Source organism: Heloderma suspectum, chromosome 4 (assembly GCF_057233095.1).
Source record: "Heloderma suspectum isolate Gila_16-S chromosome 4, 16-S_ref, whole genome shotgun sequence".
In the NCBI taxonomy this organism is placed as follows: Eukaryota; Metazoa; Chordata; class Lepidosauria; order Squamata; family Helodermatidae; genus Heloderma; species Heloderma suspectum.
The window spans coordinates 142,944,102-142,963,474 of NC_139461.1; the positions used below are offsets into that span (position 1 = coordinate 142,944,102).

At 41.2% G+C, this 19,373-nt stretch overlaps 1 protein-coding gene across 7 annotated transcripts in view; it reads right to left on the minus strand.

Annotated features, from left to right (window-relative positions):
• KIZ (kizuna centrosomal protein) overlaps nucleotides 1-19,373 on the minus strand; it is an 81,781-nt gene that overhangs the window by 40,480 nt on the left and 21,928 nt on the right. For 6 of the 7 annotated variants that reach the window (XM_084850718.1, XM_084850719.1, XM_084850721.1 and 3 more), the window contains 4 exons: nucleotides 19,088-19,177; nucleotides 15,502-16,129; nucleotides 13,108-13,375; nucleotides 7,160-7,294 (listed from right to left, as the gene is read on the minus strand). In XM_084850718.1, the coding sequence (XP_084706844.1) occupies nucleotides 7,160-7,294; nucleotides 13,108-13,375; nucleotides 15,502-16,129; nucleotides 19,088-19,177 (1,121 nt within the window). The remainder of the gene's footprint in view (nucleotides 1-7,159; nucleotides 7,295-13,107; nucleotides 13,376-15,501; nucleotides 16,130-19,087; nucleotides 19,178-19,373) is intronic. The other variant, XM_084850716.1, reaches the window with a different exon arrangement.

Sequence of the window (19,373 nt, forward strand, 5' to 3'; positions counted from 1 at the left end):
CCCACAGGGCGATCAAGGCAGTTTCCGCTCCAAAACCAGGCCTGACGCCCGACTGAAATGGATCTAGACAATCTGTTTCATCCAAGAATGAATGATTCTTGGATGAAACAGATTATCTGCAACCACATGCTCAAGCACCTTGCCCAGTAAAGGGATGTTGGCAACCGGCCTAAAGTTGTTAACATCCTCCAGATCCAGGTTAGGCTTTTTCAGGTGCGGCCTGATTACTACCTCTTTTAAAGAGACCAGCACCACTCCCTCTCTCAAGGAGGAATTTACAACCTCCTGGACCCAGCCACACATCCCCTCCTTGTTTGATGTAATAAGCCATGAAGGGCAAGGGTTGAGCACACAGGTGGTTGACCAGACTTGGCCAAGCACCTTGTCTGCATCCTCAGGCCTCAGTAACTGAAACTCATCCAATAAAACTGGACCAGAGGGTGCTCTGGACACCTCTACTAATGGAACTGCATTAATCGTGGTGTCCAATTCATGATGAAGCCGAGTGACTTTATCTTCAAAGTGCCATGCAAACTCGTCACAGCATGCTACTGAGGGTTCCACAGTCTCTCTCCCTGGCCCAGAATGTAATAGGCTGCAAACCACTTGGAAAAGTTCCACTGGACGACACTGAGAAGATGCAACGCTGGTGGAAAAGAACTGTCTCTTTGCCACCCTCACTGTCAGAGTAGGCTCAATAATGAGGTCTATCCAGTCAGACTCAGCAAGAGTTTTTCTCCACCTGCATTCTAGCCGTCTCCCCTCTTGTTTCATTGCCCTCAGCCTGGGTGTATACCAAGGAGTTAGCTGGGCTCTGTTCAGAGGGAGAGGGTGCTTGGGCACGAATGTGTCAACCACCCAAGTCATCTCTGCATTCCACAGAGAAACCTGGGCTTCGACCGGAGCACCAGCCTTGTCAGCAGGAAAATCCCCCAAATCCCTCTGGAATCCATCAATTATTCAATCCATACGAATTATTTCTGTCTGGAATGGGAGAAACACAGCCTGCCGAGGCCTGGTCTGGAGCCTGGCCAATGGGACCACCTCCAGGTATAACCATTGTGACACTGAGAATGCTTAGTTCCACTGCCAAATATAGAAGTCTTTGCATTTCAACACATTCATGAGGAATGTACAACTCAGAAGCAACTAAATTGTTTCTTCCACATTGTGCTAGAAAGGGATCTTATCAGCACACTGCTCCAGTATGGTTGATTAACTTCTCGTTATGGAAAGCAAGCTACAAATGAGGCACAAACTACACATAACTTGAAAATGTATGTAACAGTAGCCCAAGGGGTCCTTGTAGAACCCCACCACCCATGGGGGGAGAAGTCAGGAATACAGAAGCAGCATGGGGGAGGGAGGGCTTAACCTTTCCTTTTCTGAATCATCAACCACGTCCTAGAATCATAGAATCATAGAATAGTAGGGTTGGAAGGGGCCTACAAGGCCATCGAGTCCAACCCCCTGCTCAAGGCAGGAATCCAAGTCAGAGCATCCCTGACAAATGGCTGTCCAGCCTCGTCTTGAAGGTCTCCAGTGTGGGAGAGCCCACCACCTCCCCAGGTAATTGGTTCCATTGTCATATTGCTCTTACGGTCAGGAAGTTTTTCCTCCTGTTCAGCCGGAATCTGGCTTCCTGTAACTTGAGCCCATTATTCCGTGTCCTGCACTCTGGGATGATCAAGAAGAAATCCTGGCCTTCTTCTCTGTGACAACCTTTCAAGTACTTGAAGAGTGCTATCATATCTCCCCTCAGTCTTCTCTTCTCAAGGCTAAACTTGCCCAGTTCTTTCAGTCTCTCTTCATAGGGCTTTGTTTCAAGTCTCCTGATCATCTCTGCTGCCCTCCTCTGAACCCTCTCCAGTTTGTCTGCATCTTTCTTAAAGTGTGGTGCCCAGAACTGGACACAGTACTCCAGATGAGGCCTAACCAGTGCTGAGTAGAGGGGAACTAGTACTTCCCGGGATTTGGAAGCTATGCTTCTATTAATGCAGCCCAAAATAGCCTTTGCCTTTTTTGCAGCCACATCACATTGTTGGCTCATATTCAGCTTGTGATTGACAACAGTTCCAAGATCCTTCTCGCTTGTAGTGTGGTTGAGCCACGTATCCCCTATCTTGTAACTGTGCATTTGGTTTCTTTTTCCTAGGTGCAGAACTTGGCATTGATCCCTATTAAATGTCATTCTGTTGTTTTCTGCCCAGTGCTCCAGTCTATCAAGATCACTTTGAATTTTGTTTCTGTCTTCCAAAGTATTAGCTATCCCACCCAATTTTGTGACATCTGCAAATTTGATCAGCATTCCCTGCACTTCCTCCTCCAAGTCATTCATAAAAATGTTGAAGACCACTGGGCCCAGGACTGAGCCCTGCGGTACCCCACTCGTTACCTCTCCCCAGTTTGAGAAGGTCCCATTGATAAGCACTCTTTGAGTCCAATTCTGTAGCCAACTGTGGATCCACAGGATCGTTGTTTCATCTAGCCCACTTTGAGCTAGTTTGCTCATCAGGATATCATGGGGCACTTTGTTGAAAGCTTTGCTGAAGTCGAGGTATATGATGTCTACAGCATTCCCACGGTCTACAAGGGAGGTGACTTGATCAAAAAATGAGATCAGATTTGTCTGGCAGGACTTGTTTTTGACAAATCCATGTTGGCTTCGAGTAATCACGGCATTGTTGTCAAGGTGCTTCCAGATGGATTCCTTTATCATCTGCTCCAGAATTTTCCCAGGGATTGATGTCAGACTGACTGGTCTGTAGTTCCCAGGTTCCTCCTTTTTACCCTTTTTGAAGATAGGGACAACGTTAGCCCTCCTCCAGTCATCTGGCACTTCCCCCAGATGACTGGAGGAACCAAAAGTCCTTGGTTACTTTTCCTCCAAAAAGATTTAAAATGTGATGAAATATACTTTAAAATCCTATAGGGTGGCAAGGGGAGGGGTGACCTTATAGGAATTAGCTTTTCCATATCTAAACTGGACTAGCATTATATGCATTTGCCTTAACTTGTAGGTTGGGACTTGGGCACAGCTCTTGTTGAGTTGACAGGGCCCACCTAAGATATTTTGCTGCCTGTGGTGAAATGTGGAAAAGCCGACTCCTATGGGGGCATTTAGGAACAAAGAGGAAGGGAAGAGGGGTGTTTTCCACGTGCCATTTCCATGTTGTAATCCTTTCTCAAATGGCTCCCCTCCCCTTGCTATGCCATAGGGTTTTTTAAGTATGTTTCATCACATATTAAATCTTTCTGGAGGTGGTGACTGGTGATTCAGAACAAGAAAAGGGTTAAGCTGTCCCTCCCCCACGCTGTTTCTGTACTCCTTATTTCTCCCCCTGCAGGGCGAGGGGGCAAGAGGAGATGTTTTGACACTTCCTCTTCCCCACCAAATGAGCATGCAGAGTACCCCTGAACATGTGCAAAACTAGCATTAAAAGGAACTTTTTATTTCAGATCAGTAATAACCCATATTACTAAGTCACCTGCCCCCTCGTCCCAGAAAGCCAAAGATATGGGCCAGCAAAACCCAAAGAACTGAGGCAGGTCTAGAAGTGAACAATTGCTATAAAGATACAGTATATCCTACAGGTTTATGCATGCTTTCCATTCCCCTCCCACCTTCTTTGGGCAGGAGGGATGGCTACATTGTCCCCAGGGTGAATTTTTTAAAAAGTGATGATTATGATTTTATTAATTTTTAATTTAAAAATAGATTTTTAATTTTTTTCTTTAAAACACCATAAATTATTAACTTTCTGTATGATTTTAAAAATAAGATAATTAAAATTAGGTGTCATTATGAACAGGCTAAACCTATACTTGCAGTCTCATAAAAATGAATTAATGGCTCTGTCACACTCATATACGTTGGTAAGAAATTCAATCAAATATGGGCATTCCTTTTAGTTTTTCATCTCATGAAAATGACTCTGTCTGGCCTAACTACCGGAACCTGCTGCTTGAAAGTTCTGGGCTTTTGGCTTCTGTGTCTAAAGCTACGTGTGCAGAGAGACAGGCAGGACTGTTGTAGTTCTGTGCTGGTGGTGGAGCTGGGCCAAGCAAGGCAGAGCAATTCGTTAAAACTGACAATATAACACGGTCGATAAAAATGAGTGATTTAAAGAAAGCAAAATCAGAAAGAAAACTGATTTTAATTGTTTTAATTCAATACTAAGTTTCTTTTAAATAACAACTATGTTAACATTAAATATTGTTAACATAAGCATGTTAATCATATAGTTAATCACTAAATGGAATCAACACCTCTACCAGATACATTGAGCTGAAGGAATCTTTTCTATCCAAATGAACAACCAATCTGATCATTTCCCAAATATGAATATTTACACTCCACCCAAACATAGGGTTTTCACAAAGGAAAACATGCACAATATATGCAGGGAGACAAAGAGATGCAAACTCTGCTTGTAAGAATGAATGAATGTCAATAATACTCTACTTAGTTGTAAATTAATAAGGCTTAGTGGTCAGATTTATAGCATTTTCAGGAAATCTATGAAAAACATATTTTTTCCTGCCTTGATTTAAATCGCAGAATCATAGAGTTGGAAGGGACTTCGGATCTAGTTCAATCCCCTGCGCAACGCAGGCTCTGCACTGCAGGGTGCAGCTACATCAGTGTTCTTCACTATTTTTCAAGCATGAACCACTTTGGCTCCAGTTACCACTGCTGAGGTCACTTGGGGGCCTTTTCTTGGCCAGAGGCCTCAGCTCTCTCCCAGAAAGCAAATTCCAACATGTCCACTTGGTCCTTCAATTGGGATGGATATTTTTCTCATCACTAAGTGTACTCTACTCAGTGCTGCAAAAAAATTCCCAGTATTGTTCCACACTCTCTCTCTCTCTCGCCCAAACATTTAATTTTCTTTCCACCTCCGGTGCCTGCAGAGTGCACCACTGCAGCTAGCCAATCACATTGCTCTTTGACTCTTCGTGTCCCCCTACACGAACAGCTAATTGGCAGAGTGGGCCTGCATTTTCCTCTCCTCCCACTCAGCCACCTTACAGACAAGTGGCAGGACTCCTGATTCCTCACCCCCAAAGCCTCCTTCAGTAGCCCAAATCACAGTAGCTGGCCCACCACCAAAGCAAACAACAACCAAAGCTAGAGAGTTCCTGCTAAGAGTGAGCAGGTACTGCAAAAAGAGAAAGGAGGAGAGCTGCACTTGAGGTGACTGAGAGCCACTGCTGGCCCACAGGCCTTGCAGTGAAGAACGCCGAGCTACAGCATCCCTGCTTCCCTGCAATTTCCACCTGTTGATTCTAATCCTGCCCTCTGGAGCAACAGAGAACAAGTCTGCTCCATCTCCTGCATAACAGCCTTTCAGAGATTTGAAGACTGCTATGTCTCCCCTTAATCTTCTCTTCTCTAGGCTAAACATACCCAGATCTTTCAACTGTTCCTCTACAGCCTCATCCAAGTTATTTATAAAAATGTTGAACAGCACAGGGCCTAGGACAGAACCCTCTGGCACTCCACTCAAGACCTCCCACCAGGAGGATGCCGAGTCATTAATTAACACTTGTTCAGAATGGTTGCTGAACTAGCTGTGGATCCATCTAACTGCAGTACAACTCACATTTTACCATCTAGTCAACAAGGATATCATGGGAAACCTTATGAAATGCTTTGCTGGAATCAAGATATACTATGTCACTTGCATTCCCATGATCTACTAAACTAGGAACTTTATAAAAAAAGAAAATAAGGTTGGTCTGGCATGACTTCTTCCTGACAAACCCATGCTGGCTTCTAGGTATCAATGCATTATTTTCTAGATGCTCACAGACTGACTGCTTAATGGGTGCAAGAATTTTGCCCAGTATTGACATCAGGCTGACTGGTCTGTAGTTTCCTGAATCTACCCTTTCCCCCTTCTTGAAGAGTGTCAACATTTGACCATGTCCAGTCTTCCAGCACCTCACCGGTTCACCAGGAGTTTTGAAAGATTACAAACAGCGACTGTGAAATAATGTCCGCAAGCTCCTTCAGCACCTGGAGATGTAATTCATCTGGTCCTTGAGACCTAAGTCATTTAAAGTAGTTAAGTGCTTTCTAACCATGTCTGTACTTATTCTGGGCTGCAAATCCCTCTGTATATCATTGTTCTACTTGTCCCAGCTTGAACACAATTCCCCTTGTGGGAGAAGACTGAGGCAAAATAATAGTGTAGTAGTATTGCTTTTTCTCTGTGTCCTGTTTATAATTCATCATCTTCCATAAGCAGCGGACCTACCCTTCCCTCAATCTTCTTCTTGCTCTCAGTCCTAACATAGCCAAAGAAGCCTTTTTTGTTGTTTCTAGCATCCCTTGCCAGCCTTCACTCATTCTGGGCCTTTGCTTTTCTGACACTGTCCTTAAAGGTTTGAGCAACTCTGTTGTCCTCCTCCTTGGTAATATGTCTCTCCTTCCTTTTCTTATACATGACCCTTTTGAGTCTCAGCTCACCAGCTCATCAGGCATGTTTAAATGTCCCCCTTTTTCCCATGTTGATTTTCCCATAAGGAATTACTTGTGCAGCCTGGTCCTGGCCACGCTTGCAAATCTCATCAGGAACTCCTCCACCACTGCCCACATCTGGTGCTCAAGTCGGCTGCCTCACCTTGCCCAGTGGCAAAGCCTTGTGAGGGAAACTCACAGTGAACATGGAGGCAATGCATAGCTAGCAAGATAAGGTCTTCATCCAGCAGCCTTTACAGGGGTCAAAGAGTACCACCTATCCTGTGAACTGTTCAAGCAGCATCCTTGCTGGTGTTAGCAGGCCTCCCCGCAGTCTCCTCCTCAGGTCAGAAACTACATCAATCAGGAATTGATGGCTCAGAAAAATATTGAAGGAAAGTCTTTCCAAGATGTAGACTCAACTTCTACTAACATCAAAGGATAATAATTTCTGCTATTGACTGAGCCATCATAGGGGAGGAACAAGGCCTACTCCATTGGCTAACAGAAATGGGGAAAATGGGGGAAAGAGCTGGGTACGTCCCTTGTGCAGAAACAGCCTTGCCAACTCCATCAGGCCCAGAAGCATTAACACCTGTTTTCTTTAGTAACATCATCACTAAACCCAGGAAACTAGATAGCTAGGCAGTATATTAACTCCTTCTCCCAGTGAAATTAGAATAATCATTAAACCTTATCAGGGTATCCAGTTCTGCTGCATCCACAGCTTTTCTCTGGTATAATAACAGGCATTCAGGAACTGCTCTAGTCACCAACTCTTCTATGAATGTTAGGAGATGAGAGAATCCTTCAAATGATAAACATTCTCTGCAGAAACAACAACAAATGGTCTAGGTTATAATAATTATAATACTATTATAAATGGTATAATAGGCTATAACTATTAGTATTCATATCAAAAAATGAAGTGAACGCACAAATGTGAACCGAGTGGTGGTATCACATTGGCTTATTCAAATGAGTGCTCTCTTCATGCATAAAGGAGGGAGTAGCATCTATTTCTTACAACAAAAATTACCTGAATCCTCCCATTCCCACTACTGTATCACTCCCCTTTGGTGTAAGACAGTGGTGGGCAACATGCACCCCCCTGCGCAGCCCCCATCCCTCCCCTCAAAATTCAGGATATAATTTTGAATATTTTGGCACTCTGTAGCAGCTTCGGATGCCATTTGGATCCCCCCCCCCCGTTTTTGGCACCCCACGAAGGGGCAGGAGGATGCAGGCTGTGGGAGGGGGCAAAAATGGCCCCTGGAATTCCCGAAGTTACCCACCCCTGGTGTGGCAACTTTAATACATGAATCGGGTACACATGTAAAAAAACAGATGTGGCTGCCTCTGTCTCATCAAGTACATCCCTTAAAGAAATAGATTTTAGAAACTCTATGAGACAATGTGATTATGTTTTTAGCAACAACATAACAAGCTAGGCTTCAGCGCTATGTGAACCGAGAACTACAAGAAGTACAAGCTGGGTTTCGCAGAGGCAGAGGAACTAGAGAGCAAATCACCAACATTCACTAGATCATGGAGAAAGCAACAGAATTCCAGAAAAACGTCTATTTCTGCTTCATTGACTATGCTAAAGCCTTTGATTGTGTTTGCAACAAACTGTGGCAAATTCTTAAAGAGATGGAAGTACCAGACCACCTTACCTGTCTCCTGAGAAACCTGTACGAGGGTCAAGAAGCAACAGTAAGAACCGGACATGGAACAACCGATTGGTTAAAAATTGGGAAAGGAGTACAACAAGGCTGCATATTGTCGCCTTGCTTATTTAACTTATATGCAGAGTACATCATGAGAAATGCCAGGTTGGATGAATCACAGGTCAGAATTAAGATTGCCGGGAGAATTATCAACAACCTCAGATACGCAGACAATATCACCCTAATGGCAGAAAGCAAAGAGGATCTAAAGAGCCTCTTATTGAGAGTGAAAGTAGAGAGTGCAAAAGCTGGTTTGAAACTCAACATTAAAAAAACTAAGATCATGGCATCTGGCCCTATCACTTCCTGGCATATAGAAGGGGAAGAAATGGAAGCAGTGACATTTTATTTTCTTGGGCTCCAAGATCACCGCAGACGGTGACTGTAGCCATGAAATTAAAAGACGCTTGCTCCTTGGAACGAAAGCTATGGCAAACCTAGACAGCATAGTAAGAAGCAGAGACATCACCTTGCCGACAAAGGTTCATGTCATCAAAGCTATGGTTTTGCCAGTAGTGACGTATGGCTGTGAGAGCTGGACTATATGGAAGGCTGAGTGCCGAAGAATCGATGCTTTCGAACTGTGGTGCTGGAGAAGACTCTTACGAGTCCCCTGGACTGCAAGGAAGTCCAATCAGTCAATTCTAAAGGAAATCAACCCTGAGTGCTCATTGGAAGGACAGATACTGAAGCTGAAGCTGACAGGAAGGGCAGGAAGGCCCAGCGTGCTATGGTTCGTGCTATGGTTCATGGGGTCACGAAGAGTCGGAAACGACTTAATGACTGAACAACAACAACAACAACATGTGTCCATAGTACTGTATAAAACGAAAAGTTGAAAAGTATCCAGCCATTTTCTAAACACGGACACATATGTAACAGTCTTATATAGCACCTTTAGACATTTTTTTCTTTTTGCTGTGGATTAGTGTGGAGTCTACTAGGATTAATGTAGCTCTCTTGTTGCTAAACTAAAAAGCATCTATGCTGAATGAAAATAATTTTTAGCTTCTATAAGCTCAAAGCATCCCCTTCTGTTATACAGCAAATATTACATGTATCGTGCCACAAACAAGAGGTTACAGCAGAAGTACTGCTGCCTCTGAAAACAAGAGCCCTGTCTCCTCCCCTCCCTGTAATATCCAAGGATACCGCGCAAGGTGGCATCATCATACTGTGAGTTTCCCATCACCACAAGCAGTAACCAATGAAGCAGAGAAACTGACAGTGTAAAGATTTCACCATACATGCCAAGTATGCCTAGTCATTACAGGGATGAGAAGAGAAGGGACATGGGTGTCGCTGCTTTCTGTGGCAGCCCTGTATCTGCCATAACCTCAAGTTCCCACCTCAGGTTTATATACCCTGGAATTGTCGAAAACATATATATGGCAGAAAAAGTTGTCTTGATTTGATTATTAGAAATTATGAGCCTTCTCTGATAGACTGTTTTAGCACAAGTGGGTAATGTCCAATGGTGTCTCAGCGCTAGCCCTAAGAACAGTGTGCTAGCACAATGAGAAAAAGTAATTTGTCACCAGATTTGATGGCAAATTGCCACTTTTTCCCATTGTGCTAGTTATATTACATAAGTGTTGGTTTATGCTAGGGCAATATCATTAGCACTAGCACTAGGACACCATTGGTTTCTCCCCTAAGACTTTTAAATTATATTTTATATTATTTAAGGAAATTGTATGCATCATCATGATTAGAGAAGGGACAGAATAGATCTCAGATGCAAATTTGAACAATGAGGCAATGACCTGCAAGCCATAGCTCAAACAACATCGCATTTAGCCCTTTCTAATTTAACAAGCCACAAATGATTGTATTTTTAAAAATTCTACACCTATGTGAATGGAAAAGGCTAGTAGCCCCTACAGGTACAAAACATAAGTGGGACCTAAGGGGGACTGCAGTAAAGTGATACCTCTATAATGATGCAAATTAAGACTTAAGCATTTTAACAATGGGGTACTGCTAATCCTTTTACAGAGGTGTAAATAGCTACTCAGATTTTTATTTCAGACTGCCTGCTTTGTCAGCAGAACTCTACAAAGCAAACACACAGCTGGCCTATAAACCATACTACTACAACAATCAAGGTTTTTGAAATGTCTACAACATTAGTATATATTGTGGATTACCCACATGAAGCTGTAAAATATTCACTCAAACTGCTGAACACTACTGCAATGCACTTCCACAACAGTGAATGAGAACAGTGGAAAATGAAGATGGTGCGGGAGTGGAGTTTTCAAGTTTAGACTTAACACGCATCAAACCAGTGAGAACACACAGGCAGTTCAACGGTGCTTTTCATTGCGCTGAAGTCGTACAATATCTCTATTTCAGCTAGCTCATTCCCTATTGTGCTCCTCCCTCTGGGTGGTCTTTCCAGGGTGCCACTTGAAGGGAATACATTAATAAAAAGGAGGGGAAGGAAGAGACACATAAATAAAGAAAAGCAAAATGGATGACATGATGCAGCAGGCTATGGATCAGGGGTCAGCAAACAAGGGGTCTTTCTCTTTTACAGGTTGCTTCCTGGAAACAGTCTGATTAAGCTGACAGCTTGAATTATATGTTACATTTTGTAATGCACAATCCATCTGTGCTAAGTCCTCTTGAATGCAGCTGAAGCAGCACAAGCAAAAGGTCTCTGCCTTGTTCCTTCTTAAACATGAGCTTGAAATACTCATTATCTTTCTTAGTGCTAAATCCGAGAGGCTGGACTTTTAAAGGCTCTAAATGAAGCACAGGTTAGTTATGGGAACTAACAAAGTGCAGGATGAGCCTTTCACCTCCAGCTTGACAATACTGACAAGTAGCAAATTTGACAACACCAGTAGCTATCCACCAGCTTGTTCATTGACATTTGTTATGCTGGAAAGGAGAGGCTTGAAGAATCAATAGTAATAGGTTGATACCTACAAGACAAAACTATTTAAACACCTTACAGGAAGCTCAGAGCACAAAACTTAAACTTGGTGGAGGGGGTGGGGAATCTGGATGTATCAATACATGCTAAAACTGGTGCTGGAACTTATAAGATACATATGCCACAACGAATGAAGAGGAAACATAAAATGTGAAGATTGTTAAAGTATTAAAGTGCAATCCCTAATGTCCTGTGTTAAAGAACAATTAACCAGATAATGAGAAAGATCTTCAACTTCATCTAAACCAGAATGACAGCTGGAAATCAGTATTAGGAAATTTTATCATTAATTTTAGTCCGTCAGCTTTGATTTATCAGTCATTTTTTACCTATGCTTAATTTGTTCATTTTTACCTTTGTAACCTTTTCTTTCTGTTACATTGTTATAAGGTGATAAGGTTGTAAACAATAACACTGAACTGAACTGCAATCTAGTGCACTGTTAGGCTTCTGAAATCTGATCAAAGTAAGTGGGATTGAAGTGGCCTAATTGTATATACAAGTAAAGCCTTAAAATAGTTTTTGTATGGGGGGGGGGTGTATAGGCTTAAAATACCTAAAAGTATAACAGTATCTATAAATTGGCCCCATCATTTATAATAGTGTACCACTGGAACTAAGCACACTTGTACTCTGTTCACATGAACAAACAACCCATGGTTTGTTAACCATGATTTTTTTGTGAGTGTGCTGGAGCAAGTGAGCATGCTGGTTCCCGCCCACTTGCCCAATTCCGCTTTCAATTAACAGCTCAGGAATGGCCCATTCCTGGGTTGTTTCATGATGTGCGAATCTAGAAATTCTGGGTTGATTATGGGTTAAACAAACCAGAGTTAATTCAGGTTTGTTGTTGGGGTGTTCCTGGGTTGTTAACTGAAAGCAGAAGTGGTGGGAGAGCAGGAGGCAGTGCACTCAATTGCCCTCATGCACCCCTACCGATTCCTGGGTTAAACAATGCAGGAATTGGCCATGATGAGTGAACCGGGACAAAATTGTCATTTATAACAATGTACATTTTTCCTCCCAAATTCAATGTCTGGAAAACTGTAAAATACTATTTAAGCTACAATACTCTGGATGGTCATGGTACATCACAGAGGTTATTCAGTTTACAAATGGCATGCAAAGTTATGTTAAGTTATGTACAAAGATGAGTAATGACATAAAGAAAGCCAGGCACAGTGATGTGACTCCAAGACCTGAAGAAGGTGACCACTGTGAGATATTTAATAAACCCTACATTTTTCTAAGATCATACTAAACCAGTAGTAGGCAACTAATGACCCAGCGTACCACATACAGCCTGCATACATGTATGCAGGAGGGGAAGAGGAACAGAGTCAGTCGAGAAAGCAACATGGAAAGAATTCTGGTACCTGACCACACTACAGTGTGTACAGCCACAAAACCTATTGGAAATGAGCCTTTAAAAATTTAGCCTCTAGCATTTAGCACTTAGGATAATAATGAGTATTTCAAGCTCATGTTTAAGAAGGAACAAGGCAGAGTTCAGATAGATTATATTTTGGTAGAGTTTGCAGAAAGCCTAGATAGGACTGGAAAGGCAAGCATGGAGACTGGGAATAGGCAGGAAAGCTGGGATACAGGTATTTGGAAAGCAGCTAGAAAGCGACACAAAAAAGGAGAAAGTCTGGCTATCCAGAAGCATTTACAGCTAAGGGAAACCAATGGGATGCTGGGAAGGGTGTGTTACGCCAGAACACAGGGAGATAATACAACTGTTTCAGCCTTCTCTCTGCAAGCTAGGGGCAGTGAAACAGTCACGCTCAGTAGCAAGTGTAAAAGTGAGGCATCAAGGGCAGCAGTTTGCTGCTGGAAGTGAACAAGGCCTATGGGGAATGACAGCAAGCAAACTTCGCACACACCTGCACTAAATTTCAGTAAGGTGAAAAGCGAAAATGCCACTGCTGTTGAAAGTAATGAAGATATTACTGGCTTAGTTTTACCTTATTGCGGGCCTAGAAGATGAGCCTCCACTTGAGATACAGTGGCATAATGTTTGTGAACATGGATGTTCTTCTTCCTTGTTATATGTTGCGTTGACTGAGTTCAAACACATCCTGCAGCCTACTTTCTGTAAAGTTGGCTGTAATTTCGACAGATTCATTTCTTCCTCCTCCTCACTCAAAGAAACAGTAAGATCACTGCTTCCATCTGAACTTTCACTTTCTTCCTCCTGTGCAGTTTTGTCCAGTTGTAGATTATCCTCAGGAACTGTAACAAAAGTCTATTACTTCCACTTTAAATAAAAACCTTACAGCATGAAAATAATAATTAATATTTGAAAAATATTACTTTACATTACAAGCACATACAGCCCACATATAGCCCATTGAGTTGGCATGGATGACAATTATAGATCATAATGGCTTTTTTAACGTTGTCTTTTCAAAAAACTGTCCAAAGCAATGTAAGCTTCAATATATTGAATTATAAAACCAGCTAAAATATTCAACAAGTACAAAAACCAGAGGTTAAAAACAAACCATCTCATAGCCTATCTGAAGAGGACAGTTTTTAGAAGTCTGTAAGAAAATTAAAAATTACACTGCAAAACCACTCAATGCTGCAAAAGGAAAGAGAAGGGCAAGGTCCCATATGCTTGCCTGGTGGGGTCAATTTCCACCAGGCCCCTCCCCTTCCAAATTACATCAACAATGAGCTGTCCTGTAGAATAAAAACATGAGACCACAAAGCATCTACTATTGGCCTGTTTTGACCCACTTGTTAACTTCTCATGTTAGCCACCTTGAGTTTTTCTTTCAAAAGAGACAGGATATAAATATAAATAAATGAGGAATATGTCCGCAAGAATTGAAGCTAGAGATCTCTACCACTGAAACTATAAAAAAAGAACAGATAGCAGTAATAAATCATTATCAGCAAGAAACTACAAAGAGAGAAAAACCAGTTATAACACTGATAAACTTAATGAAAATCCAATTTTAAAAGCATATTGACTTCCATTCCTGCATAAAATACAAATCTAAGAAGAGAGATCGTAGAACTGTTAAGTCTTTGGAAAGTCCATCTAACTGTGTATTCCAACGGAATTATCCCTTTAAAGGCTCTCAGGTTATGCTCTATTGCATTCCTATATTCCTTTAAAAGTAATGAAGGCAACAGGAAAAAATGCCTCTATCTCAGAACAAGTGAGTGATCTAGAAAGCTGTACCTAAATGGAGCAAATAAAAGATACAGGTCTCTTACATGATGTCTCATTACAGTAGTTCAGGCAGTAAACCAAACTTCATGTAAGCGATGCATAGTCCCAAACTGCATCCCTCTTATCCTTTGAATTTAAAAATGTACTACCTAGAGATGTAAAATTTCTGGAAATTTTGAGGCCGTGGGAAAAAGAAGTTTTTTCCACAAGGAATTTTGGAAAAATTGAAAAATAAATATTTTTTTAGCACTCTTTACAAATCTAAAGTCACTTTGTTGCTTTAAGACAGGCTTCCCCAACCTGGTACCCTCCAAATATTTTGGACTTCAGTTCCTATCAGCCTCAGGCAGCATGGTCAATGGTCAGGAATGTTGGTACTGTAGTCCAAAACATCCAGAGGGCACCAGGTTGAGGAGGGCTGCTTTAGGAACATAAAGCAGTGTTTCTGTTCCTCAACTTATTTCATGTATGACTTAGTTTGCTCATAAAATTATCATTACATTTTAAAAGTAAACTCAGTTAGTAAATTGGTAATTATTGTCTGAATAGATTAGAACTATATTAAATGACTGCTACATCATCAGAAACACAGGACTCTACAAAACAAAAGCCAACCTGTCAAGAATACACATTTACTCCCAAGAGTGCACAGTGGCAATCAACTCACATGTTGGGAAACTGAGCATAATTTTCTATCAGTAAAATATACTTTAGATCAATAATTTTAATAAGGAATGAAAGAACTCACTACACTGGGAATCTTGCAGAGAGGATTAAAAAAATATTTTCCCCATTGCTTCATTATTTCCAGACATTTTACATCTCTTGTCTTTCTATAAAGTGTTCTTATTACATAGTTTTTAGAAATCATTTTGTGGGAGTAAAGGCTGGGTAACAATATATAAATATTTTGTCTTAAATTCTAGAAGAAAATATTTCATAATCCACACCTGTTCAATTTTTCCAATTTTTTGAGAACAAACAAAAACAGTCCTCGGGGGGAAAAAAAAAATTCCCCCAAATTTTTCCAATTTTTTTCCTGGCCTTTCACAGCTCTAGCACTACCTTTGCATTTTTAGAACTTGCAGTGATGGTACCATCATAAAAATCCAGCTAGATAACAGAAGAGCTTTTCCTCCTCCTTGCAAGCCCATTACACACATCATCACTATACCTGGGAATTTCTCTCTTGAGTGGTCATTTCCAGAAACAAGCTGCTCAGGGTGACAAACCAATAAGATTGGCCGTTTAGATCCCTGTTCATTTAGTACAGAGTGCTCATGTGTCAGTATTTCTTCCAATGATTTGCAGGAACTGTCACTTTTTAAATCGGTGGTTCTGTTCTCAGGACTTAATCTTCCATGTAACAGGGAGTTAAGTTCAGGAGACGTTCTGCGTTCCACAAAATTACTACGGCAATTATTTGTCTTGCTTTCTACTGTTAAACAGCAAGTTCTTCCATTCTCATATAATACACTGGATGTGACTGGCATTTCCTCACCCATCAGCAGATATGTCTTCCCATCTGTTTTGTCAGGCTTATTTGAGTGCTGTAGATCACTATTAGTTTGTACTACACAGCTGTCTGTCATATAACTGCTCTGTGATGGTTGTCTATGTGAATGTTGGTCAGAAATTGAAAAGCTCTTTGTGAGCTCCGAAGATTTCTGCAGCACATTGAAATCTTCAACGCTTGAGACAGCTGACATTTGGCGGCCCATAAAGATCGTTGCTGTGTGATATAGTCCTCTTGACATGGCTGTCCTGGTGTTAATTCCTGCCTGTCTTGCTTCTGGCACCATCTGAAAACCACAGTTTGAAATCAACAGAATAATTTTTTGTCATGGTAGATGGGAATTTTAAAAGATGATGCACAGGTTTGAGAGAGCAAGGTGTTATTCGTTTTAAAAATGAACCTATACCTAAAAGGCTTTTTTGGCCCAAGATAGACAAGTAGGCAAAATCCGGCCAGAAGGTCTCTTATGCAAGCCCCACTGAAATGAACAGAGAGTACAGGAGAACTTCCCATGGAATTGTGCCCTCACGCTTTTGTAAATTCATCTACACAGTTCTGCACATTGCCAAATACTATGTGCTTAAGCATCCTCAATTTGCACTGAAGTCAGTAAACATGAAGACACTTAATATTTTAACCAAAATATTGTAGGTGATCACAAGCTGACTGTACCAAGTAGTTCAATATCAAACCTAGTAAACCAACAAATATGAACATAAGAATCTGCCTTGTAGAATCAGACCATTGGCCCATCTATGTCTACTCTGACTGGCAGCAGCTTTCCAGGATCTCAGGCAGGGTCCTTCCTACTACTGCTGCCTGAGATTCTTTAAACTGAAGGTGCTGAGGATTTAACCACAGACCTTCTTCAAAGTTGAGGGGCAGGGTTTGACCCTAGTCTCAGCTGTGTCCCCAATAGTTTTTGTCACACTAGAGTGTGATGAAACATAGGGAGAATGTGAGAGAATACTGGAAAACGGCCTTTATACATGCAAAAGCAGCCTACTTAACCCTCTCCCCTACCACTCAGGGCTTGTCATGACAAGCATGTAAGTTGACATTCACTTGCCCACCAAGCACCCTTATACGTTGCCTTGTACTGAGTCACAAAGGCATTCAAATACTGTATTGACCATCTGTACCTTTTGAAAACAGGGATCTACTTTCAGGTTTCTTACTGAGAGGATGATCCTGTGCAATTTCATTTATCTCCCTGGTCCATCGAGGCCAGCACAAAGAAAGTATGACTCCCAGCCTACTGGCCAGAGGACAGACAGGAGCTGAGAGCTTATGCCACCCTTCCTCTCAGTACGTATGCCATCTGAACTGTCAGTTGTTCTCTTGGTTGCTACAAGAGGCTCTGGTTATTTTGAGATTGTTTATGGAAGTAATACTTGAAATTCAGGATATATAAATATATATATGATTGGCTGGGTTCCAAAAGACCATGCGTGGAAGCCACGTAAACAGGAAATTTTCCAGCCTCCCTGAAGCCACTTGCACTTCCCCACCCCAAAACCTCCAGAACAGAAAATGAAGCTTAGAGAAAGATTTCTCAGCCTCATGTGTAGCAGAAGCATTTCCTGCTCATATCTAGTGCTGTTTGGATCCCAATCATTATTTAAAACGCACCATCATTATACATGGTTCCATACAGAGGATAAGTAAATAAAAAACTAATTGGCAACCATGACAACAATTCACAATTCGGGGGTACTATAGTACTGCAGTACTATATGGTTCTGGAATTCTGATATTTAGGTATTTATGTAAATAGAGCAGCAAGGAAGTGCAGTTTTCTTTAAGATCAAAAACTCCAAGGACAAACATTTTCAGACCATCTTAGTATTTCAGAACTCTATCCATGGCATTTCATCAATATTTGAACCAAATGCAATTCATACATTGTAGAAGGCCTACTTATATCGGTCAAGGTTGGTGAGGCTTATCGCTCTGTATATTATGAAGAATGGCCTAAATTCAAGGTTTCTCCACCTTTTTAATCTACAGCAAGGGAAAAACATCTATAAACTCAGATTAATGCCTGTTAACACAACGGAGAAAGAAAAATGAAAACCTTCCTCCTCCTACTACACACACACACACACATATATATATGTATAAAATAGTGTTGCCTCTGTTTCTTTCCTGATAAGAGTCTTAAATACCAAACAGTTAAATGCATAATAACATTTACTGGCAGCAAGACAGCCTGCTTAGCTGATACATAAAGCAGGTAAAAGGAGGAGAAGTTAATTTCTTGGCTGAATGATTCCATCGGTAGCTATAGGGCAAACTAGAAAGTCTTTTAGTAAAGTAGCAGTTGATTCTTCTATCAATCTGCAGCACACATACTCTTCCAAGGAATGCATTAAATATGAAAATCATATCCTGTTATCATCTGTTTCCAGCTTTCAGCCCAGTAAGCTTTCCTTAATGAATGCTGTAGCCTAAGGGACAAGCATGCTGTTGGCTTTTCTGAATAATGGATGCTACCCATTTTGGCTTATTACAATATCGACTAGCTGAGGGGGTTTCACACATAGTCACAAGTGACTACTCTTGCCAGCATGCTCCAAGTTATTACAAGACGTTTTTAGACATTTCATCTAAAAGAGCTTTCCTGCTTTTAGGGAAGAAAAACAGCTCTGGTGTTGAACTGTATCATTTATATGGAGATAGGAGGAGGGATTAGAAGGCTGCATTACTGCAGATATATGGCAGAATATATTTGAGTATTCCTTGTCAGCCTTTGTCTGTGGTTTAGATATTCAATCTATTTTTGTTGCTTCTTTGGGGAAGGGGAAGGTCAAAATGTACAAAATTATAAATGCTACAGGTTTAGACTTAAATGTAAAAGATTTTGCCACACTTGTTTGAGTTCAATACATAAGAATACTAGATGAATGGAACATAAGCTAAAGTGGGGGCTTTTCTGCCTATTTATTAATTTCACAATGAAAGTGCCTTTTCATCAATGTTCCACAGTTTAAACTGCATGGTGAAAATAAGGGTTTTGCAACAAGATTTTTAAAACACTAAATAAAATAGAAGCCACTAAAAGCTCTTCAATTAATAAAGATTATGGTATGATCCAGTCAGAGCTAAGTACTTCCAAGTCCCATGGATTTAAATGGGAGAGACTTAGACATGCCCTTAACTTTCCTATTGAGATCAATGGGACTCTGAAGTTCTTAACTCTGGCTCAATGTGCATTACATGGTTTTAAAATATTTTAACTTACCTGATGCTTAATATCATCTCTCTCTTCACTTTTTAATATATTCTCTCTCTCAAGTATAAGCCTACTTTTAATTTCTCTTTTGTACTGTGCCTAATATAAAGAGAGAGGTGTCTAGATTAAGATTAAACAACCTACTTATCAGCGCAGGTTGTGATTCAGCAAACATTAAGCAGAACCAAGTCTCACTGATCTCAATGGGGCATGTGCTTGAACTCTCCCATTGAAATCAATGGACCTAGAAAGTGTTTTATTTGGCTGGACTGCACACAGTGATAAACATATAGTA